Source organism: Diplotaxodon limnothrissa, linkage group LG7 (assembly GCF_057381915.1).
Source record: "Diplotaxodon limnothrissa isolate DT_005_m linkage group LG7, D_limnothrissa_male_GT1.1, whole genome shotgun sequence".
Taxonomy (NCBI): domain Eukaryota; kingdom Metazoa; phylum Chordata; class Actinopteri; order Cichliformes; family Cichlidae; genus Diplotaxodon; species Diplotaxodon limnothrissa.
In genome coordinates, this window is record NC_140602.1 from 62,815,496 (window position 1) to 62,838,961 (window position 23,466).

Here is a 23,466-nt window from a genome sequence, read left to right on the forward strand (position 1 = left end):
ACTTCAACAGAAACTGTTTTTATTGTACATACAAATTGTTATTGTATGGAGTTTAAATCTACATAGAATGACGTGCAGAATGCTACAAATTTTTTTTTAATTCTTTTGCATGTCTTTGGGAGATGTAGAGAAATAATGACAGGTGAAAAATCCAGAGAGCCACTGACACCTGCACCTCCACCCCTCTGCAGACCCGCTGTGTATGGAGCTGGTCCTCAGACAATATCTGCAGGCTGTGGCTGCAGAGGAAGAGGACGGACAGGGTGACAACACACAGACCCCCCCCCCCCCCCCCCCACCCCACCCCAAAAAACAAACAAAAAAAAAAAGAAATTTGCTCCCATTGAGTTGAAGAGAGACCACGGAGCGAGGATGGAGAAAAGGTGTTGACTGAAACCTTTAATCATCTTCGCCGTCATCCTGGAAGACGAAGAAGAACAAAAGTATTACAACACAATCATTCAAAGATGTCACCACAGCAGTTTTATTAGCACTCACGTGTGCTAATTACAAGCAGCTTCCAACTACAGCAGCAGCTTTTACATCAACTTGCTACAGGTCTGATAATTTAATTAACTCCGCAAACACGGAAGACAAGGAATGTCACATAAACCACCCGATCCTATACTACGACAACAAATACAATACTACAGTAATGCCACCAGAATACTGGAATAATACAATAACAACAATACAATAATATGGTAGCAACACTAGAACAGTACCAGGTAAAGCCACAATAATATCACTGTAATCCTGTAATAAGACCAATATAATAGTACCAATATAATTACTAGTTTAAAATAGCCTGAAATACACAATGTCTCTATATCATAAGACTTACTGGTCTACAATAACTACACTACGATGTGACAACTCATGTTATACTAACTAATACTATTAATAATGCATGTGTCAGTTGTTGCCATGTTTATACTGCAATAATACCACCATAACAGTACAATATCACTGTAATACTAAATTTCTACCAATGTAATAATATAATACTAATGTAACTCTGTAATACTGCATTACCAACACTGTAAATGTGCAGTTATATCACTCAGCCGATTGGGATATAAGAACTATAATACTACAGCCATGACACCGCAATTATAGCATTAAGTTAGTATTTTAACAGTAATATCATGCTAAAACACTAAAGCTCCGAGAAAGCAATGATACCACAGCAATGCTACAATAGCACTGTAACGATGCAACTTTGTTAACTATAAAATTACTGACTGTGCTGGTTTTGTTTAGTTTTATTTTTGTAATTTTAGATACACTTTACAGATGAATGAGCCACCAAAGGCCATTTATTCAGAAATACTGATAATACCATGAAACTGCCAGATTATTAAATGACACCACTACATCAATTTTCAGCAATACAAAAAAACTGAAATTACAATCTGATGAATGGCCCAGCGCTGCCTTTAGAATTACTAACATGCTAACTCAATTTATTGAGCAGAGTTGTTCCAAACAGTCAGGCTAAAATTACAATAAATCATAGATACTACTAACAAAATGCTCAGTTTTATCTGTTTTAAATGACCTCTGAGAATCAGTGTGTCATCAGATTGGGGTTTGTTTGTGTATTTATTAATATGTCTCTCTTCTTTGTTTAGCGACTGAACAACAGCAGCACGTTTGATAAGTTTGACCTTGATAAGCTGTTGTTAGAATTTATTTACTTTCTACACCAGGATCCTTTTCTATGTAGCTGACGGCCTGTATCTGTGCAGGGGCGGATCTAGCAAAGGGGGGGGGGGGGGGGGGGGGGCCCACAAAGACATACTTTGCAACTTCATAAAAACAGTCCTAAGGACCCACTGAACCCCTTTCCTCACCTCTCCATCTTCCCCATCACCGTCCTCATCTTCATCTTCACCCTCTTCTTCCTCCCCTTCATCAATATCTTCCAGTCCCTCTTCTTCTTCATCATCATCATCGCCATCGCCTTCCTCATCCTCCATGTCTGGGACCTTGGGAACATAAGAGAAAGGTTGAACAGATTGTTACTTTAGCCAAAGATTCACTTTGGTTACTACTTCTGTTTACTAAATATTTCTGGATACAATTCCAAAACTAAAGCATCTATCAGTTCCCTTAACTTGCCACCAACAACCACACTCAGACAAAAAAGCACCTCCTGTTTTTACTGGCTCACTCACTCAGCCAGAGTTAAACGGGTCAAAATGAGATCTGGATCTGCCAGCGAAAGCAGCTGTGTTACTTGGGTCTAGACTCAGTGAGAAACAAAACAAAACAAAAAAAACCCCTCCAGTCTCCTGGAACTAAATCTGAATTACATCGGCATTGTGAAAAGGAGCTTATTCCACTCTTTGAAATTGATGATGACTTTGTTCATTGTGCTGAAGGCGAAACTACGAGTACGATGCAGATGAGTGGAGGCTGTTCATTGATGGTCCAAAACTCAAAAACTGTCCTACTACACCACTCAGACTGGAAGCCAAGACTTTGTCGAGTGTTGTCAAGTTCTTTCCACAAAGTCGAGTTTTTAAACCGTTATAACATCTCCCTCTGGTGTCAGTATGTCTGAGCTTCTGTGCATGATTCTCATTAAAATGGCGGTAAAAAACGATATGGTCATAAACTTGCATCTTCAACCCAGCTGCGACAGCTGAGATGCAATGCGCCAAGTTAGAAAACTCGAGAGGTATACAATTGGCCGAGGCGACACAGGATGTGACGTGAAAATCGTCACCAGACACCGACACAAGGGACACGGCGAGCATAAAAATAGCGTGTGTAGAAGAAACCAATCTTACCAGGTAGTACTGCAGTGGGTTTGGCCAAATGTCATCCTTGATCACTTCTCCCAGTTCATCAGCCCCTGCATCCGAGTGGTCAGTAAACCAGGTGAAGAAGCTCTCTGGCTCCTCATGCTGCCTTTTCTTCCCAGCTTTGTTTGGCGTCTGACCCGTACGTTTTGTCAGGTCCTGATGAGCCAAAAGATGACATTTTTTTGACGAACATAATCAAAGGGCAACTTGGGGAAAATCATTGTAACCGTATTGTACAGTAGTACATATAAACAGAACTGAATTTATAAAGGAAAAAAAATCCAAAGCACATAAAAGTCTAACGGGGAAAAAAAGAGAAAAACAAAAACCAACCTTTCCAGCTTTCCATTTGATTTCAGATGATTTGGAAACCGGGTCGCCGCTCTCGTTTACATTAAACTCTTTGGAGAGGGCTTTGTTCTCGAAGTACGGATTCTCGTCAAAATACTTCAGGAAAGAAAACATTCCAATCAGAATATGGCATGCCAGTTACAATCTATGAATATTACATGAACCTGACAACTCACAAAATCTATTCTATATCCAGACTTTATGTCCTCAAACTCCGTGACCTCCACCCTTGACAAGTAATGAAGTGCTTCCTCGTCTTCCTCTCCCAGAAGAGCTGAAACTAGAGATCAGGTTATGCTGTTAGATCCCATTTCTTTATGTGAACATTTAAAATCACTTAATAATAATTTACCATAACTGATTAACTTTTAGTTCCCGATGGTGACTCTTACGCTCTTGACAGTTCAGAGTCACCATAAACACAGCAGCAACAATCATTTTCATTTAATTACCTTGTGGATGGTTGACGAACGTTGTGACCCAGAAGTTGGGGATTTTGGCTATGATTTCTGATCGCTTCTGAAAGAATGGCTGGCGTAATTTATTGTACTTCTGCTCTACTTTTAAAATTTCTTCACTAGCCTGTTCATTCAGTCTGATGGAGAGAGAAAGACAAAAATGTGATCAATAAAACAGTTTTCTGCAAATTTTCCCCCCCAGTACTGATACAGAAGATTCAAACTCACCTGTCAATTTCATTCTGTACTTCATCAATGTGCTCAATTGCTTCCTGCTGCTCTTTTTCTGAAAGAACAAAGAAATGTTTGTTTTTTTTAAATTAAGGATTTTGGAGTTTTAAAAAAGTTCAAAATAACACCATTCAGCCTATTCGTTAAAGAGTATTTGTGAAATTAACATGACATGCAGACAAAAATAACAATGCACACAATAGACATGTTACACCATAAATGAGAATTATATATTGATATTTTCACTGGACTGTGCACACCGCAGCATTTGATTTCATTTTGGTTTCATAAACTTAGAAATAGCAAAATTGTACAAGGTTAGTCTCGAATCCTTTTGGCCTAAAGAATTTAGGTAACATTCAGAAAAACTGCCATGAATAAAAATAAGAATATCTCAATATATGTCATGACAGAAAATAATATTGATATGCTTTTATTCATCTTCATCAACCCGGGACGTACAACTATGACTTTTTTCTTTTTAAATAATAACTTGGCTGACAGCCAGCACACTTTTTCTTAGAAGCAAAGAGACCGTCATTATAAAAAAATATTTTAGAACACTTCAAATTATTTTTGAACTTCAGGAAACAGCACGTACAATGGGTAAGTACCAACTGAACGGAAGGTAACTGGGAGCATGTCTGCATTCCTAATATTTACAAATAGAGCCTGGTAGTCTGCCGTGTTAAATCAACTATATGCTGATAAAATGCCATTTACTTTTAGACAAATATAGTTAGACAAGTAGATGTTTTTTGTTGTTTGTTTTTGCTTCCCTCGTACAAACCGGATGATACACAGAAACAAAAGAAACAGACTTGTGAAGTTTCAACTTTGGCCAAACTGCAACTTTGATCGGTTCAGAACTTCAATTCATAGAGACATGAACCAGCTTAACACCTCATATCAGTATATAAATAAAATGCATTGTATATAATTATTTCGAAAAAGTGAATCAAGAAACCAGGCTTTATACAGCCTGAACATGATCAGCGTATTTAAACATTTTAAAAGTGCTATGTTGACTGGATGTTGAAGAGACTGATGATGGTCCATGGCAGACAGACCCTGTGCCTCCTGCAGTTTAGGCGCTTCCTGTTACTGCTAAAGGCGGCCTGGTTTGAATGCGAGGCTTAGCGACGTCTCCGCTGTCTGCTCCCCTCTGATAACAACACACCACCCGGTCCACCAAGGATCCCTCCGCGTGTTCCACACATATACTGTCCAAATCCCCCATTTCCAATCCTGTTTAAATGACCAAGTACAGAAGCGCCGGTTTACCATATACACAGACACGATCTCAATAGACGGGCTCCCGTGAACGTTACCCCGCAGCAGCTAACCTTTCCGTTATCGCTGCTCGGCCTCTCTGGGAAAGACTTCTGCACTTGCTAACAATGAGGCCATTTAAGAAGCTACAGCAACAAACGCGTGTACGGAAATGTGCAGGGGCGTGCAGTTCCATCACTACTTCTCCAAGGGCAAACTTCTCAAACCGAGAACAATAACCACACATCCCGCTAAACGCAAAGTAGACACTGGCCTCCAACACGCTCATCAACTAACGCTGGCAGCTAATTTAGGCTAACAGCTAGCACCCGCTCACGCTGCCTAGCATGCTACGTTACTGAAAAGCGCTCCACAGCAACATCCTACCCTGACGTGTATCTGCAGGAAAATATTAATTTAGCTTTTCATCCGCAATCACGCGGACCAAACCACACACCACACTGAGCTGAGAATAACAAAATCACGATAAACAAATGAAAATGGCGTTGTACAGGATAAGCGCCATTCCTTAACGTTACCAGAGGTCTCGTCCGCTCCGTCGTGATTTGAATTCTCCTTCCTACTGACTTTTGCCGATGAGGCCGACATGGTTATCGTTTGTTGTGACTCTTTCGACCAGACGTATATCCAAGGCGGTTCAAAACTCTTCTCCACAGGACAAAAGTTACTTCCACCTTGGACAGAGTGCGTGTCTCGCAGTACACGATAAGGAGGAGGACTGAGCGCAGCTTTGCACGCTCGTTTCTCTCTGCGACTTACCGTAGCTAAACATATCTGTGGTGCTCTACTGCCTCCGACTGGTTGGAGTCCGACACTACAACTTAAAGCGACAGCTTGTACAAAGAAGTTAAGCCTCCACTACCCAGTAAACCACCTTTTCTTTTAGTACGAAATTTCACGGCTACTTCATAACACACACACACACACACACACACACACACACACACACACACACATATATATATATATATATATATATATATATATATATATATATATATATATATATATATATATATATATATATATATATATAACATAAATAAACATAAGGTGATGGGGGTGTCAGTCAGGATGAAACATAAATAAACAACAACAACAACAAACCACACACCGAGATCAATTCTACAAATTCTCTCTAGGCTCCTTTTGTCCATGTGTTTCTTTTATCTGTTTATTTATTCATTTATATTTTTGTTATTACATTATGTGTAGTATAGTATGACAGACAGGAACAAAAAAGGGAAGGGTCAACAGCCACACCAGAATCAGAATCAGAATCAGAAAGGGTTTTATTGCCAAATGTTGAGCGGGTTTCCAACATTAGGAAATTGCTGCGGTGCTTCAGTGCAAACATACTGTTATAAATTAAGCTTAAATAGACATGAAAATAAAAATGAGAATAAGAATTAAAAGTGCTAAGTAGATAGATAGATATATACATGATATATACATGAGTGCAGGTGGTGATCAGTGCCAAACATGGAATGATGCAGTGAACACAGCGTAGGGTCATGTGTTAGTGGTGGGAACAGTCATACGGTTATTGTTCATGTGTCCAACAGCAGAGGGGAAGAAACTGTTCTTATGGCGAGAGGTTCTGATGCGAATGGACCGGAGCCTCCTGCCTGAGGGGAGCAGGTCAAACAGACTGTGTCCAGGGTGAGAAGGGTCAGCTGTGATCCGAGCTGCACGCCCCAGTGTCCTGGAGGTGTACAGGTCCTGCAGAGATGGGAGTCTGCAGCCAATCACCTTCTCAGCAGAGCGCACAACATGCTGCAGTCTCTGTTTGTCCCTGATAGTGGCTCCAGCGTACCACACGGTGATGGAGGAGGTGAGGATGGACTCGATGATTGCGGTGTAGAATTGCATCATCGTCCGTGTTGGCAGGTTGAATTTCTTCAGCTGCCTCAGGAAGTACATCCTCTGCTGGGCTTTCTTAATGATGGAGGTGATGGTGGGCTCCCACTTCAGGTCCTGGGAGATGGTGGTACCCAGGAAGCGGAATGAGTCCACAGAGGTGATGGGGGTGTCAGTCAGGATGATGGGGGGGAGTGGAGCTGTGTGCTTCCTGAAGTCCACAATAATCTCCACTGTCTTCTGGGCATTCAGCACCAGGTTGTTGTGGCTGCACCAGGACACCAAACGTTCAACCTCCCTCCTGTAGGCAGACTCATCCCCGTCCGAGATGAGTCCAATAACGGTGGTGTCATCTGCAAACTTGATTAGCTTGACAGACTGGTGGGTGGAGGTGCAGCAGTTGGTGTACAGGGAGAAGAGCAGAGGAGAAAGAACACAGCCCTGAGGGGAGCCGGTGCTGATGGTCCGGGAGTCCGAGACATTCTTTCCCAGCCTCACATGCTGCTTCCTGTCCGTCAGGAAGTCAGTGATCCACCAGCAGATGGGATCAGGCACATTCATCTGGGAAAGCTTGCCTTGGAGATGGTCTGGAAGGATGGTGTTGAAGGCAGAGCTGAAGTCCACAAACAGGATCCTGGCGTAGGTTCCTGGGGAGTCCAGATGCTGCAGGATGAAGTGTAGGGCCATGTTGATGGCGTCATCTACAGACCTGTTGGCTCTGTATGCAAACTGCAGGGGGTCCAGGAGGGGGGCCGTGAGGGTCTTGAGATAGGAGAGAACCAGGCGCTCAAAAGACTTCATGACCACAGATGTCAGAGCCACGGGTCTGTAGTCATTTAGTCCAGTGATCCTAGGTTTCTTGGGCACAGGGATTATGGTAGAGGACTTGAAGCAGGCAGGCACATGACATGCCTGCAGTGAGGAGTTGAAGATGCCAGAAAACACTGGGGCCAGCTCGTTTGCACAGTGTCTGAGGGTGGCAGGAGACACACCGTCTGGAGCTTTCCGAGCATTCAGACTCTTAAACTGCTTCCTCACACCTTCTTCATGAATATGAAGAGTTGTGGTGGGAGGAGGTGGTGTGAAATCCTCTTTTGTGTGGGGTGAGGAGGGGGGTGTTGTAGGTGAAGTGTTTGAAGGTGGTGATGGCTCTGTGGAGGGGGGAGAGGTGGGGGAATGAGTGTCCAAAGTGTCTCTATTGTTGGGGCCGTTGGAGGTGTGAAGGCTGCCTGATGGCTCGTCAAAACGGCAGTAGAAGTCGTTGAGGGTGTTGGCCAAGAGCAAGTCATCAGTGCGCCCTGGAACCAACAAGAGGGTAGCAGCATCCAGCGGGGAGCAGTAGAGAGGGGAAACCCCTCCCTCCATGACCATATACCACAGGGGCCAAGGCTCAGCAAGCCTTCAGACCCAGGCCCAGCCATTCTCACACACACACACACACACACACACACACACACACACGCTGATTATGCATGATAGTTTATTTTTCCATAAAAATAAAATAAAAAATAACAATAAACTTCAAATAGTTTATTTTAGGCAGAATCATCATTTTAATGGCGGCAACTCTTCCCAAGAGTGATACAGGTAAAATTCTTCAACGTGTGAGATTATCATCTCCTGTTTTTAGCATAGGAATATGATTTAACCATAGGTCTGAGAGCATGATGGAAAAATTGATACATCCATATCAAATTTTACCTGTCTGTAGTGGAGTGGTAGTTATGTTTGGAACTCTTTTGATATCTACATTTTGTTGGATTGCTGGTGCTAGTGGCTTGATAAAATTAACAAAAAGTGAAGGAGAAAGCTGGCAGCTCTGTCTGGTGCCCCTCTGTAGGTTGAAACTATGTACCAATTAATTAAGTCTTGTTCTTTAGGTAATGATGTATTAAATATCCAGCTTCTGATTAGGGGTATGATTCTTTTCTGTGTGAGAAATAGACACCAGTGCATGATCATTGATAGTGACAGGATGAATCTGAGTGTCTGCGTTATCCCTCATAATGGAGCTTCTAACTAAAAAGTGAGATTGTGAGTGGTGTACTGATGAAAAGGTGTAGTCCCCGAGAGTGGGGTGATGTGAACGGCAAACATTGCAAAGACCAAAATCACACATGTATTGTTTGAGAATGTTTGTAGACTGCCAGTTCAAGTTATGAAAGGGTTAATCAACATTTGGCCCATATATACTAGTGATACACAGATCCATATTTTCAATATATAAATAAAGTATTATAAATATACCTTTTGGATCTGTAATAGCTTTGTGAATTTTATGTATTTTTTGTTACGTAATATGGCTACGCCTCTTTGTTTCCAGTTGTTTCTCTGCCATTTAAGTTTAGCTTGGTCTGCGAGTCCTGCTTTTGGGTCCCACCCTTGCCTGCCACACAGAGAACCCTGACAGTGTGTTTACAGATGTTTTGTTCATACAGTATGAATCTCATGTAGAAAGGGAATGTCTGCCTGTAAGTCATTTAACTAGTTAGTAATTTTAAGCCACTTTTCCCTGGAACTAAGTCCACGTACATCCCATGCGACAAACATCAGTGTGGTGATGTTTAAACTAACTGGTGGTGTGGTACATGTTTATTAAAGGTGTGTGTTTGTCGATCTATCTTGTATGGTTGTATGTTTCCGTGCTGTATATTGGTGTTTGTATGGCTGTGTGTTGCTGTGTGTGTATGGCTGTGTATTTGATTAATCTGTATGTTTATGTGGCAAATTGGAGCACTGAGGACAGAGCATACATAATTCTGAGCGCAGAAAGAGAAGGGAAAATAAAAAAAATAGTTTTATAAATTAAATATTTCTAAAAGAAATTAAATACTTTTAAAACTATCTGCAGATGAGTTATATTGCTCTTTTTTCATTCTTTCAGTTATTTGTAAATTGAAGTGTGGCACCTTAGGGTTGAGCAAACTGCAGCATTCATACACTGTAGGTAGAAAACCACCTGAATAAAGCTCAGCTATTACAGTGGTGTTAAATAAATTAAATGCATAAAATAAAATAATTTAAATACATTTGTTAATTTGCTTGAATCTACAGAGAAGTCGCTGTCTCATTGTTTTGTATAATGAAATCTAAAATTCAACAAATGTGGAGTTAATTATGCTATTTCCATTACACCTGTATACATACCTACCTGTAAACTGGGTTTTGCAAGAGATTTCGCAAGGTGGCTACGTGAACGCGTCCTAAGCCTACCTCAGCTGGCGACTGAATAATTAAATGTGATTGGTTCTTGCAGTGTCACTGTCATTACTGACCGCCAACCAATCCGGCCGCCGTCCCGTGACGTCAGGTTCTCCAGGAGTCTCCGTTTAACTCGATTCAAACTTCTACTCAGATTTGTTTCTGTGATGTGCGGCACGGAGAAGTGGCAGGCCAGTCTGTGAGCATATCCAGCAGGCGCTGAAGTTCACATGCCGATGTGAAATTAATTAGAATAGACGTGTCAGTCCTACCTGAGCCATTTCATCTACTTTCTGACCCGAAGAAGAGTGTTGGCGGCCAGAAACGGACAAACGGTGTCCACGACAGACCTGACAGCCATCATGTCAGGTTTACCGCTAAAGGTAACGCTGAGTAACGCTTTTTCATTCTTCACGCTTAGTTCAGTGATCACGGAGGCAAGAGTGCCAGAGTTAAAGGTAGTTAATACTACTTGTAGCCGACGGTAATTGCTTCAGTGCTTAACAGGTTCACTGGATTTTCCTGTTTGTCTTGTTTGCTTCTCCTCGATAAGTTAGCTAATACCTCAGGCTGGGTAGTTATCACACAAATGCTTCAACATAACCAGCAAAAAACGAGCCGGTTTCACACAGAAAAAGACCACAGCACCAGAGCTGTCTGAACTTCTTCGAGCTTGTTGTTGTGGCTACCTCATAGTTTCCCAGGCTTCAGCTTGGATTTTCTTTCTTTCTTTTTTTAAATTGCGTCCACTGACACTTATTTTAACAGCATTAAACGATTTAGCCATTTGTTAGCCTAGTTATTATAAAATCCTTTATTGAACGTTACTTTATCTTTAAAGCCCAACACCATCGCCTAGGACTTTTGAAAAGTTCTTTTAGTTTTGATTGACATAAGGTGTGGTGTGTCTGTTCACGAGCAAAAAGCCATAGAGCTGAATAGCCTGGTAGTGCCTAACACAAAGGACACATCCTCAGCTTTTTTTTTCTTTTTCTTTTTTGCGACTTGCTACAGCTGAAAGAATGAGTAATGATCAAGTAGTTATTATCGGATTATAATTACGCCGGGTGTTGTTTGGGAATTTGTTTCATATTTTAACTTTTCTGGGCTTTGTTATCACTGGCTATGATATAGCCAGAGACACTGTAAGGATTCTGAATTGAAGTCTATCTAACAAAAAAGAAACAGAACTTCCTAGAAAAACACAAGCTTTTTATTCCATTGTGACCATTTAAATTACATTTCCATTTATAAAAGTGTCCAGAACATTTTTTCAGAAGGCCATGCTGACATAGAGGGCCATTCACTGAACCCTGGAACTACATACTTGTGTAATCAACTTAAAATGCTGTGTCAGTTTTTCAGTTTAAATCTTTCCAGTTGTCCTGATCACAATTTGTTTGATCAGTAGCATCACAGAGGCTAATGATCAAACAAATTGCATTATTTTACATATCTTTACTTGTATGTCTAACTCAGACGTCCCTACCAATGCAGGACAGATGTGCATCACTCCATACAGAAAATATTGGGGTAGTGTGTACTATTTATGAACAAACACATTGTTGTATACATGGATAGCTGTAGAAAAAAATGTATAATTTGAGACAGTCTCTTTGTAGGATCATGAGAGCCTGCTGGAATATTCATACCAGAGTAATGAGTAAAGCAGCATAGTGTACAGGTGTCAGACAGACGCTGTAAAGTAGTTTATGATAGAAATAGAAATGTTTTTGTTTGTTTGTCTCTTTGTTGAATTATAAATTAAATAGCAGTACAGATTAATGACAACCCATTCCCTCCAGATTGTTTCACATAATACATACAGGCTTTCATTGGTTTACTGGGAGTGCTGTTCGGCCTGTTAGGACATTATGTGCTTGGATGGACCATGTGCTTGGTGTCAAAAACTGCAAGTTCTCTAGTGGTGAATTAAGGCTGGGTCCAAAAGGCAGCAGATTCCTGTAAACTCCATGTTAACGGTTTAATCCAAACAATGTTGGCCTCTGGACATTTTCCCCCTTAGTATGAGGGTAATTAAAAAAAGTATTATTTATTTTTATATTATTAACTCCTGTTTTTATATGTGAGGAAGTTGGTTAAAAAAATCCTTTGTACAATTGGCACAAATTCCTTAAGTCAGGAATTACATTGGAAATTTATTCAGATTCCCATTGTGGTGACCCCTTGTGAATAAGGAATAAGCGAAATGTAGCTCTCATCCACCTGGATACTGTTGAGGCTTAAAGTTGTTGTGTGCCCTCGCTAATTAGCAGGTGTGCTCACATAGTCAGTTTTGGCTGATAGCATTTACTTTGCTAGATTTCATCTCTGCTAATTCGTTACTGAACTTGACCTTGGACAGTATTTGTGCTCCTTGTGCCCTATGAACCATTTATAATATTTGGCAAATAATATGGCCTAGTGTCCAGTACAGATGATTCTGCATTAGTGTGGCTGACTGAAACTGTCATTTCACTAACATGGCACTTATTTTAGATCAAATGTTTTGCCATTGTTTGAACAAAGCAATAGAAAGGAGTTCATGTTTTCATAGAGGTATAAACGTATCCTGAAACTCATAATAGGAGATTGGAATGGAAGATTTGTCTTTAGTAAGGCTCACTAATTTTTGCCCATAAGAGGGAGCCATTGTGTCATTCGCTGTTGTTGATGCAGTGTTGGTCCAGATTGATGCTTTTGGTTAGCAGCCTTATCAGTTTTTTTCTGTTTAGCCAGGTGATGATTTTCATTTCGCTTTGGCTGCGCCAATCAGGTTATTTTAAACTAATTTTATTGATTCAGATTAAATTACATTATATAGTTTAGTGTAATTGCATTTTCTAATTGTTCGGCTTTGTACTGCTGATGATTTTCCAAGTTCTTCTCAGTAGCATTGGCCTGTGTCGCTGTGCTTTTCTTTACTGCTAAAATTAGCTAACAGTCGGTAACAATACTGTAGTATTTAAAAAAAAAAAAAAAAAGTTGTATGAAGTCTTTCTAATACCAAAATCTGAAGAAGAATGAAGAAGAATGCCTCTTCCCTCTAAAAACAACATGGCAGCCCAACTTCTGTTTGAGTTGCATCTGAACATTCAAACACTTCATACCTACTGTCACACCTACTGCTTCCCCAAATCACTTGGTATGTACACATATTTCTGTTTAAAGGACGTAATCAAGAAAAACAACTGATTCCTAAGAAGGGAAAACCTAAAATAGGAGACATTGGCATGTTTACATCATACATTTAGGACTGAATATCCTTAATTAGCAGTCACGCCAATAAGAGACTGAAACTGTGTTATTGTCTTACAGAATGGGAATCTGAAGAATCTGGAAGAGTGGGATATTCTTGACCCAGAGTTTCAGCAGCGTTTGGAAGCTGCTCGATCAGTGCTCCGGCAGCAGATCCAGCGGGAGCTGAAGATCAAGGAGGCAGCCGAGAGGCTGCGACGGGCAGTCACCAACCGCAAGAGTGCGGCTGATGTGGAGGGCCAACTTAAGGCCTCAACCCGCAAGCTGGAGAAGCTGCACTGGGAACTGCAGGAACTCAACGCAAGGTCTATGGCCACACAGAAAGACAGTGCCATAGGTAACAAAATCTTTTTTCCCTTCATGTAGAAGGAGGAAAACCAGTAAGAGTACAAGTCCATTTGTTTCACAGGTTCTGTTGCATTTAACAAACAGAAGACAAGACCTTAAAAAAGGGGGGCTAGAACAAGGTCAGCAGAATTCCAATACAAACCCAGATCCAGTTTCTTAACATAGGTTTGACTGTTGCTGACTCGTGTTATGGATGTTAATTAGAGAGAACAAAAAGGGAGTCAAACTGTTAACATTGTCAGTATCTCATTTCTGTCGCTAGTTTTCACCCTTTTTGAGGTTACAAGAGCTGTTTTCCATTGAAGCCAGTATAAAAACGTTGGGGTTTTATAAGACCAGAATGGATAAAAGCTACCATCATCCTTGAGTCACACTCCAACATTTTCCTATATAAACTGATTCACATAAAACTTTTTATACAAATAATTAGGACTTTGGTTGAAACCACCACACTGTAAATGACTTGTGTTGGTATATTATGAAAACTATATTTTATATGTATGCACTTTGCCCTAAACCTCCAGGTTCATTGATTAAGGTTAATCTTTAATATACTGGATAAAAATAAATAAAGCAGCAGTGCAGTCCTGTTGTCAGATATTCACATAGTGACAGAAAACATGAGGTATAAATTGTTGGAGAGACGGAGGGAAAGAAATGCACGATTTTGTAACACTTCAGACAATCTATTGTTGTAGGACCTTGACCTTACAATAGAAAGTGCCTTGAAGCAGCTGTTGATGTGATTTTTGATGCTATATAAATAAAATTGAATTCAATAAAATTGCATCAGTGATTGCAGTAAAGGGCGCTGCAGCACACACAAGCTGTTACATGTGGATGTCAGCTGGGCTGCACTGCTACCCACAGAGAGCATAATGTTTAGAAACCTTTCCATCTGCCCCTGGGAGCTCCATGGGGACTGCAGATTGAAAATTTGATTCATTACCCTTCTTTTTATGTGAGAAGAATGGTTTCTTTACATAATGTCATAAACTAAGCAAAATCCCAACATGCTTAAATCAGAAAAATTCTAAGCAGTGTATATAGGCCCCCCAGACAGGACACGTCGGGGATGCTGTGTTTTATGCTGTATTTGTCTTAACCACCACTTTTCTAAGGCCACTATACTATACAGAGATAAATCACTTGATCTGAAGTTGGTATCCATCTAATATTTATCTTATTTGTATCCTAACCCTTTATACAGCCTGTATGTTTTGTTTTTTCCATGCAGGTCACTTAGAGGAAGAAGAAGACCTGTCAGGAGAGACATGTCAGTGGGAAGAGGTCACATCACCACTGGACAGTCGAGTCAGAACACTGAAGAAACAACTTACCATGGAGACCAAGGTCAAACAGGGTGCTGAGAACATGATCCAGACTTACACTAATGGCTCATTTAAGGTATTATACAACATGACCTAATTTATGCATAGCACAACACACAAAGCCTCACGAGTACCACTTTACACTCTCTCTGAGTGGCTCATGTGGTAAATTGCTGTTCCATGTAAAACTTTTACAGTAACTGAATACATTATTAAGAGGAGGATTAGACTTATAGCACTTTGCCAGATGCCTTTATGAATTAGAATTTCTCACTGTGCAGAATAGTTTGTATTTTTGTTAACAAGGTTCTGCCTTTCTTTATAACTACTCTTTATGAAGTCATTTAGAGATGTTAGTTCAAATTTAAAACTTTTATACATTTAAAGTTCGAAGTAAGGCATTCTTATGCAGACATTTTGACATATTAGAGAAGGGGAATGGACAGCCTGGGCGTAGACCAGGTTAATTATCAGTCTAATTATCAGGCTGTTGAAGGCAAAGAGGGAACTAATACTGTTAAGCACCGTGTGTAAATCCTTTTGGAATGACTTAGTTTCTTGTATAAACTGGGCAGAGAACATTATACCATCTGAGCTAAATCAAAATGACAGATCAAATCGTGTGCCTAACACATATCACAGTTCTAACCTTTCCTGAAAAAGTAAACTTCCCCTGTGTGTGTGTGTGTGTGTGTGTGTGTGTGTGTGTGTGACCTTTAAGTTACTTTCTTTCTCTTGATCAGAAGTTCTGTGTTGGTTTGTAATTGTTTGTTTTATTTTCCAGGACAGAAAGATGCTCTCTGCAGCCCAGCAGATGTTGCGGGACAGTCGTACTAAAATAGAGCTGCTGCGCATGCAGATTGTTAAAGTCAGTCAAGCCAGAGATGGAGAGGAGGATGGCAAATATGGTAAATCTTATCACTCACACACGTACTGTTCTTGTATGGGCAGTGTTTTCACTGCAGATATCTTATACTGACGGTTTGTCTTCAGTATGTTTCAATAAACAAAATGAATGTGAAACATAATGGATCAAAAATGACTTGAGAAAATATCAAATTTATATTGAATGCAAATGAATTTGTATTCTGTTCTGTGTCTTATGGTCTTAAGTAGTTGGAGTGTGCTTAGATGTTATGGAAATGTCTGTGAAGGTTCTTAGTCCTCCAGGTCATCGTAGTCTAAGGAGCTTGGAAAGAAAAGCGTTTGGACTTCTTTAAGTTAGGTTAGAGTCCCAGACCCAGCCACACACTCAGACACAAACTGGTTCATCCCAAAGACAAAACTCCCAAACACAAAATTAACAACGTAGTGTATGCGGTGCAGTGTAGTGAGGAATGCTCAGACCTCTACATTGGAGAGACCAAACAGCCACTTCATAAACGCATCTCACAACATGGAAGAGCCACCTCAACAGGACAAGACTCAGCTGTTCATCTGCATCTAAAGGTCAAAGGTCATTATTTTGAGGATGCCACTGTTAAAATTTAGGACAGAGAAGACAGATGGTTTGAGATAAGTGAAAGAAGCCATCTATGTCAACTGTGAACGGCTCTCTTTGAACAGAGGGCGGTGCTTACGACATCAGCTGTCTGCCATCTATAATCCAGTTTTGAGATCCCAGTAGAGATCTCAGTAAATCACATGATAAGGTGGGGCTACATCTCACAATGGGTTCACCTGAAACCTTCGCTGATTGTGAACCACACCCATTTTCAGACCTTGGCTCAAGTGATTATGCAGAGGATCAATGGGGGGGTCCATGATCCTCTTGGGGACTCTCCATCAATTGCTCTTAGAGCTGAAGAAGCTTCTCGGATGAGAGGTGAAATGTCCTAAAACAACTTAAAGAAGTCCAGATGCTTTTCTTTCCAAGTTCCTTAGACATGTTAATAATTGATATTTTACTAATTTTAGTACAGTGGTGATTACTGGTGGTGGTGGTGACTGTTTTGTTCATCTGCACTAAGGTCATTCTATGGAGATGATCAGTCCTGTGGAGCTGCGAGTTGCTGAATTAATTCACCACATGAAGATTGAATCAGCTGTAGCAGAAGGAGCCAAAAATGTGGTGAAGCAACTGAGCGGGCATAAAGTCCAGGACCGCCGAATACTTGCAGAAGTGGGTACCAGCTGGAATGTCTTCACTTTCACCAACCTAACAGCTACAACAAGAACACGATGGCTATAAATAGTTAGAATGAACATTTTTGAACTACAGTTGAGTTCAAGGTGACCTTCACAATATATTCCACAATATGTAGAACTGCCCTGGGATGGCTGTGGCTCGAGTGGTAGAGCAGGTGATCTACCAATCACAGTCAATCCCTGACTCCTAGATACTGAAGCCTGAATTGCCTCTGATGCATTCATAAATGTGTATGTGTATGAATGTTTGTTAAATGCACTTTGCTGTATGTGTGGTTTGAGTGCTCAAAGTGAGTTGAGAGGTGCTATAGAAAAACCATTCCATTCACTATTTGCCTTGATTTATTTGTGCAATATCTCTAAAATTAGAAGCATCCTTTGTCAGGGTGATACTGAAGCACACATATACATGTTTTTTTGTCATTTAAAACACTTATGGTCAGTTTCATGATAGATTAGATCAAAAAACTACTTTTGTTTAGTAGTTTGATTAGAAGTGAACCCAAACAATTGGGTATTACTGGTTTTTCAAATTGTGTTCATATTTACAGTCTATGTCTATGTACAGCTCATGTTTTTATGATATTTTTGCATAGTGAGCAGATTACAATACACATTTCCAAATTTCAGTGCGTAAATATAAATCTGATTACATGCATACATACAGATTGAGATATAATCTGAACTCCATATGTTTGCAATTAATTGCAACATAATTATTAATATTGTTGCATCAGAGATTGCATTTCTGTATCCTTCAGGCCCAGGCGCGAATGCAGGAGTCATCTCAAAAGGTGGATTTGTTGCGTCTCTCGTTGGAGAGACGTTTATGTGAGCTGGCTCATGATCATCCCACACATGCTACCATTAAAGAGGCTTTAATAGTAGGCACCTCACCTTCTTATGGCACTCCAAAGAAACACTCCCAGGCTCCAGCCTCTTCTTCATCTTCATCCTTCTTCAAACCAGCCAGTCTAACAGGTTGTTTAAGTCTGCTAGTCTCTTTTAAAGCAAAATTTTGATAGTCATTTTATTAAATAACCGTTCATAACAACATTTAAATTTAAAATGTATTTTTTTTTTTTACCTGAAGCAGCTTTCCATTGAATTTTCAGTAATGTTATCCCAAGTAAGAACTAATGACTGAAACACTTTTCCTTAGGTCGTTTGGAGGTATGTTTGATGGGTTGCCAGGACCTGTTGGAGTCAGTTCCAGGCCGTAGTTGTGTGACCAGTGTCTCAACCACCTCTGGGAGCATCTCGGATATGAAGTCTCTGAAGGTACGAACCGGACGCAGTGCCAAGGCTGAAGACATTTCCTGTAAGTCAACTTTTTTTTTTTTTACTTTTTTTTTTTTTTTTTTTTTTTTTTTTTTTTTTTTAGACCTTTTAATTTTCTTTGTGTCATAAAATGCAAAAATCCAGTAATGGACACTTAAACTAACAAGTAATTGGTTTCAGAAATGGTAAAACTGACAAGACGAACATTTTTGTATTTCAATACAAACCTGAAGTTGTAGTCGAGTATTAGCTACATTTCCATTAGATATTTTGTCCCAGTAACTGAAAGGTTCTTTCAGACTGTAGGTTATCTGGATCTAGATGTCTGTCTCTCTGTGTTAGCCCTACGACAGGCTTGCAACCTCTCTAGGGTGTTTCCCGCCTGTCACCCCATTGTAACTGGGAGGGGCTGGATTAAGTGGAATGAATGGATGGACTGTACACAAAACAAACTACTCCTGTCCATTAGGTAGCTGTGCTGGCGGGCGTGATTAAGGATGCCATGCAGGTGCGTCAACCCTCCCTGCACGGCACCGCAGACCACGCCCGCCTAGTTAAAAACACGGGGACTCAGGGGTTGGAGTGTTGTGGTGTGACAAATATTGAATAAAATGGCTCAAACCTATGATCCCTGGACCCACCGTGTCTCATTCACACCACAGTAGCTATTATAGGAATTATTGTGACACAGTTCTGTACCAACTGTAAGTGTGTTATGCTACAGTTGGTGGTGATTTACTGCTTTTCAGAAGAAAAAAAAGAGGTGAACAAAAGCAGCAACGCAGATTCAAAACACTTGAAGGATACACAAAAACAATCAGAATCAGAATACTTTATTGATCCCTAGGGGAAATTATGTTGGTTACAGTGCTCCAGTACAAACAGTAACAAAAACAGACAATACAAGTAAGAAATACAGACAGGCTCAAGGTTTTTTCCACCAAAATTGCAGGACTGAAAATAAGCAAAAGTATTTTACAAGCTCTGTAGACATGGCCAAATCTTTGCACCATTTTAATTTCAGTCAGCTTCCAGCCACTCAGAAATGTTTGGATCATGGCAGTCTTGTGGGTTCTGCTGCCTCTTTAACTCTGCAGACCCCACCCAAGAGTTACTGAAGTTTAGGAGCATTTCCGTGGGTAACATAATTCATACTAAAAGTAGTTTTAATCCTGGTCCTCATGACCATGATCTAAATTATTTACATTTCCTAGTTCCTCGTGGAGACATTCTTCGGCGGTTTGTTAATCTTTGAAGACTTGATAATATGAGTCTATTTCTTACTGAGGTAGATGTTTCTCCATATACATTTTGAAAGATTTCTAAATTGCTTGTTTTCCTGTTTTTATGACATTAGGTCTAAGAAATGTAGTAAGCCCTGAATTTATGGTAACTTACAGGTTTTCGTTTTGATTAGTTTTCTGACTGCATCTGTTTTCTTTGTTTTTCAGCGGAGATAAGTGCAGTGCTGAAGGTTGACAACAGAGTAGTGGGGCGCACACAGTGGAGACAGCTGGGCAAAGAGGCCTGGGGCCAGAGCTTCAGCATTGAACTAGAACGGGTCAGTGGCTGCCATGTACTTGCTTTAAGGATTATTTCAAATCATCACTAATATATTATGACAGCGTTAAATTAGTTAGGTTTCAGACTACACGTGCATGCAAATAGGTTATTCTCTGTCAAGAACAACGCAGCTTTGAAGAAAGTGATTTGCACCTGCACCAAAATTCAGTTGATTGTGTCTTTGCCCATTCTCTATCTCTTCACCAATTTCAGGGGATTTGGCTTGGTAGTTTTCTTTGTTTTATGAAGAAAAAAAAAAATCTTGTTCACAGACAGCATGGGATCTCAGCTTGGTGAAGGAAAGAAGAATCTTTTATCCTCAGATTCACAGCATGGGCTTATTCTTCTCCAACTCCACAGTTCACTTCTTTTCTTCTTAGCGACTGCTGGAGTAGCCTTCCATGTGTCGCTTTTTAATATTAACGATATTTATTCTCATCAAATTTCGTTTTAGCTCCCTTTAAACCAACTTTGTTCTGATTGACAGAGACTACATTACAAACTGGAATAACATGAAAAATAGTTAAAAAAGTAGTTGTTGCCCATTCTTTCTCTATAAAGAAAGTTTGAACCTTTTGTTTCCAGTGTTTCTGTATTTATTTTATTATAAAAGGTGAGTGTATCCAGAAAAGTAGAACTGCTTATTTATTTATATAAAGCCAATTTTTGTTTAGTGAATCAAGGCAAAAAATCCTGATAATTCAACTCACTGTATTTTTCTTGCAACTGTCATTCTGTAAACAAATTTGTCCTTGTGAAGAGTCAAATTTCAGACATAAAAATCATTTTAGAAGCAGAATGTGTGATGTGTAAAAGTACCTTTTTGTATAATGTTTAGGACAAGAATTCACACAGTTTTCCTTTGCGGTCAGAGATATTGTATAACCTCTTCATACTAGTAGTCAGAAGAAACGAAAAAGATTTTCTGTTACTTGCGTAAATACTTATTCCTCCCAGAGTCGGATTGTGAGGTCTTTTTTTTTTTCCCGAGGCACTGGCACATATAAAAATCGGATCCCGAACTGACTCAGACCTGAAATCATGCTGATTTTGTGTCTAACAAAACATGAGATAGTCAGCCGTGTCAGAGTCCTCTTGTAAATAATTCCCCTCGCCCCTGCGGGCGGTCTTTTGTTCCTTCAAGCTCTGTTCCTCTACCAGAGGCCTGAGAGTTTGAGGGTCCCTTGGGGTATCTTTCCTGTTCCTAGGACTGCGCTCTTGTGGACAGAGATCTTGGATTTTGTTCCTGGGATCTGTTGGAGCCACTCGCCTAGTTTGGGAGTCACCGCACCTAGTGCTCCGATTATCACTGGGACCACTGTTACCTTCACCTTCCACATTTTCTCAAGCTCTTCTCTGAGCCCTTGGTACTTCTCAAGCCTCTCGTGTTCCTTTTTCCTGATGTTGCTCGTTACATCTGTCACTACAGCCATCTTCCTCTACCATGTCCAGTTGGGTAGCCATCACTATTTTGTCCGTCTGCATCTGGAAATCCCACAGGATCTTAGCTTGGTCATTCTGGACCGGGGCGTCTCCCATTTTGACCTCGGGACTTTCAGGCTATACTCTGCACAGATGGCCACTTGGTTATGGCGGTCCATTTGTGCTGGATTGTCTCAGGGGTAACTTTACACAGCCTGCACCTGGGGTCTTGCCTGGTATAGACCCCAGCCTCTATGGATCTTGTGATTAGAGCTTGTTCTTGTGCTGCCATGATTAAGATAAGATAACCTTTAATAGTCCCACGTGTGGGAAATTTGTTTTGTTACAGCAGTGCACAGTGCAAAGTTACATAGAAAAAAATAAACACTAGAATAAGATATCAATAAGATACTGCACACAATAGAATAGAATAAAATACTATATACAATTGAATAAAAATAGAATACAAATGCTATATACAATTGAGTATAATACAACGATCCCAGAAAAGAGTATTGCACTTAGTGTTATTGCGCATGTGTGGATGCGTGTGTTTGATCAGTTGAAGTCTTTGTTGTGGAGTCTGACAGCAGTGGGGAGGAAAGACCTGTGAAATCTCTCCGTCCCACATCGTGGGTGCAGCAGCCTGCCACTGAAGGAGCTGCTCAGTGCTGTCAGAGTCTCCTGCATGGGGTGGGAGATGTTGTCCAACAGGGATGACCTGTTTAGTCTCTTCCTTTCCCCAGCAGAGATGCTGCCACTCCAGCAGACCACACCGTAAAAGATGGCTGAGGCCACCACAGTCATAGAAGGTCTTCAGGAGTGGGCCCTTCACTCCAAAAGACCTGAGTCTCCTCAGCAGGTACAGCCTGCTCTGCCCTTTCCTGTTAGTGCCTCTGTGCTGTCGTTCAATTTAGTGTTGTCCAGCCACTGGTACGATTTCGGGATGTCAGCCACTTCCTGTATCTTCCGGTAGTATATACCATGCAGGGGCCTGCCCTTCCATGATGGTTCTTCCTCTTGCTCCTCTTTCTTGCATTTCTGCTGCCTGAGTTAGTCAGTCGTGGCCATCTTTTTGCTGATGAACTTGTGGATGTTCGTTGTCTCATCCTGGGCTGTGGTGCTGACACTCACCAGTCCCCGGGCTCCTTCCTTTCGATTAGCATACAGTCTCAGGGTGCTGGACTTGGGGGGGAAACCCTCCATGCATGGTCAGGAGCTTCCTTGTCTTGATGTTAGTGCCTTCCGTCTCTTCCTTTGGGCAGCTTATTGTCTCAGCAGGGGTACCTGATCACGGGCAGGGCGTAGGTGTTGGTAGCATGGATCTTATTCTTACTGTTCACCTGACTTCTCAGCACTTGCCTGACCCTCTGTGTTTTTGTTGCAGCTTTTCTAGCAGCCTCTTCATGGTTCGCATTTGCTTGTGGTATTACCAGGTACTTGTAGTTGTTCTCAATGTTGGCAATGTTGCCTTCTGATAGTTTGATCCCTTCAGTTCTGACTACCTTCCAGTTCTTTGTCACCATCCGACTACACTTCTCCAATCTGAACGACATGTCCTTGCTGGAGATGCTGGAGATGCTGAAGGTGTGGATCAGTGAATCGATGTCTCATTTACTCTTGGCATACAGCTTGATGTCATCCATTTAGGGTAGGTGGCTGACAATTGCTCCATTCTGTAGTTGGTACCCGTATGTAATCTTGTCAATGATCTCACTGAGGGGGCTCAGGCTTGTGCAAAACACCACTGGGGACAGAACATCTTCTTGGTAGATCCCCACACTTGATGGCGACCTGTTTTATGGGCTTCAAGTTGGCCTCTAGTGTCATACGCAACATTCCCATTGAGTTCCTGATGAAGGCTCTTGGGGTCCTGTTGATCTTGTACTGTTCAAGGCATTCAAGGTG

At 40.9% G+C, this 23,466-nt stretch overlaps 2 protein-coding genes across 2 annotated transcripts in view; one reads left to right on the forward strand and one right to left on the reverse strand.

Moving 5' to 3' along the window:
• Positions 1 to 341: 341 nt before the first annotated feature.
• setb (SET nuclear proto-oncogene b) lies at positions 342 to 5,879 on the reverse strand. The gene is made up of 8 exons (XM_085358641.1): positions 5,665 to 5,879; positions 3,851 to 3,908; positions 3,617 to 3,759; positions 3,341 to 3,444; positions 3,147 to 3,260; positions 2,799 to 2,969; positions 1,857 to 1,991; positions 342 to 420 (listed from the first exon to the last, which is right to left on the reverse strand). Exons 1-8 carry the CDS (start codon positions 5,732 to 5,734, stop codon positions 400 to 402), a joined length of 816 nt encoding a protein of 271 aa, XP_085214767.1. The 5' UTR covers positions 5,735 to 5,879; the 3' UTR covers positions 342 to 399.
• Positions 5,880 to 10,569: 4,690 nt separating this feature from the next.
• pkn3 (protein kinase N3) overlaps positions 10,570 to 23,466 on the forward strand; it is a 31,315-nt gene continuing 18,418 nt past the window's right edge. Inside the window, exons 1-8 of the mRNA XM_085358642.1 lie at positions 10,570 to 10,590; positions 13,526 to 13,802; positions 15,051 to 15,220; positions 15,929 to 16,052; positions 17,115 to 17,266; positions 18,054 to 18,273; positions 18,455 to 18,613; positions 20,025 to 20,134. Of these exons, the coding sequence (XP_085214768.1) occupies positions 10,570 to 10,590; positions 13,526 to 13,802; positions 15,051 to 15,220; positions 15,929 to 16,052; positions 17,115 to 17,266; positions 18,054 to 18,273; positions 18,455 to 18,613; positions 20,025 to 20,134 (1,233 nt within the window). The remainder of the gene's footprint in view (positions 10,591 to 13,525; positions 13,803 to 15,050; positions 15,221 to 15,928; positions 16,053 to 17,114; positions 17,267 to 18,053; positions 18,274 to 18,454; positions 18,614 to 20,024; positions 20,135 to 23,466) is intronic.

What these genes read in the sequence shown, in the direction of transcription:
- setb (XM_085358641.1), bottom strand. Translation starts at nt 5,734, where the DNA reads ATGTCGGCCTCATCGGCAAAAGTCAGTAGGAAGGAGAATTCAAATCAC. An exon ending in CTGGATATAGAATAGATTTT is followed by an intron (nt 3,261 to 3,340) that starts GTGAGTTGTCAG and finishes TCTTTCCTGAAG; the next exon opens with TATTTTGACGAGAATCCGTA. An exon ending in TCAAATGGAAAGCTGGAAAG is followed by an intron (nt 2,970 to 3,146) that starts GTTGGTTTTTGT and finishes TTGGCTCATCAG; the next exon opens with GACCTGACAAAACGTACGGG.